The sequence below is a fragment of the Plectropomus leopardus genome, unplaced genomic scaffold (genome assembly GCF_008729295.1).
Source record: "Plectropomus leopardus isolate mb unplaced genomic scaffold, YSFRI_Pleo_2.0 unplaced_scaffold38932, whole genome shotgun sequence".
Taxonomy (NCBI): domain Eukaryota; kingdom Metazoa; phylum Chordata; class Actinopteri; order Perciformes; family Serranidae; genus Plectropomus; species Plectropomus leopardus.
In genome coordinates, this window is record NW_024642608.1 from 1 (window position 1) to 886 (window position 886).

General features: G+C 42.0%; 1 gene segment (V, D, J or C); it reads left to right on the forward strand.

The window, feature by feature from the left end:
• The first annotated feature begins 283 nt into the window (after window positions 1-283).
• Window positions 284-756, forward strand: LOC121938967. The segment is given in 2 exon segments: window positions 284-356; window positions 446-756. Coding segments are annotated over 2 exon segments (360 nt in total).
• The last annotated feature ends 130 nt before the right edge of the window (window positions 757-886 follow it).

The window sequence follows — 886 nt, forward strand, 5'->3', positions numbered from 1 at the left end:
TATCCCTAACTTATTTCCCTCCCCTGTACTGTGAGCATTGCCAACCCGGAAAAAATTCCTTGTTCCTCATTTGTTGAACTTGGCCAATAAACGTGATTCTGATTCTGATTCTGATCTTGTTCCTTAATATGTTTTTTGTTTGAAATTTTCATTCTTTATTTTCACCATGCAACAACTACGATCAAAGCAAAACTCTTTTTTTTCCACCTCCCTGTGAGGAGGAGTCAATGCAAAACTCAGATATCTTCCACCTCTACTTATCTGACAGCAGAGAGGAGGACAGACAACAGTGGACACACAGTTTAACATGATGGACTATAGGACAGGACTGCTGCTGTTAACTATCTGCTGGGCAGGTGAAGAATTTATCTGATCTTAATGTGACATATTTCCACCTGTGCTACCAAAGTAACATAACATGCATGTCTTATTTTTGGTCTTACAGGTGTTGATGGTCAGACTCTGACAGAATCTGAACCAGCGATTAAAAGGCCTGGAGAATCCCACAAACTGACCTGTACAGCCTCTGGATTTAACTTTGCTGGCTACTGGATGAGCTGGGTCAGACAGCCTCCTGGAAAAGGACTGGAGTGGGTTGCCTCTATTTATGATAGTAGCAACATCGCCCACTCTCAGTCAGTTAAAGGCCGGTTCACCATCTCCAGAGACAACAGCAGACAGCAGCTGTATCTGCAGATGAACAGTCTGAAGACTGAAGATTCTGCTGTTTATTATTGTGCTGGAGAGACACAGTGACTGAAGGTGGTTGAGCAGCTGTACAAAAAGAGAGGAAGGAGTAATGCTGTACAAAAATCAAACATGCCAAAACAAGTCTGAACTCATTCAAAGATATACATTTTAGTCCAACATCCTCAACACACATACA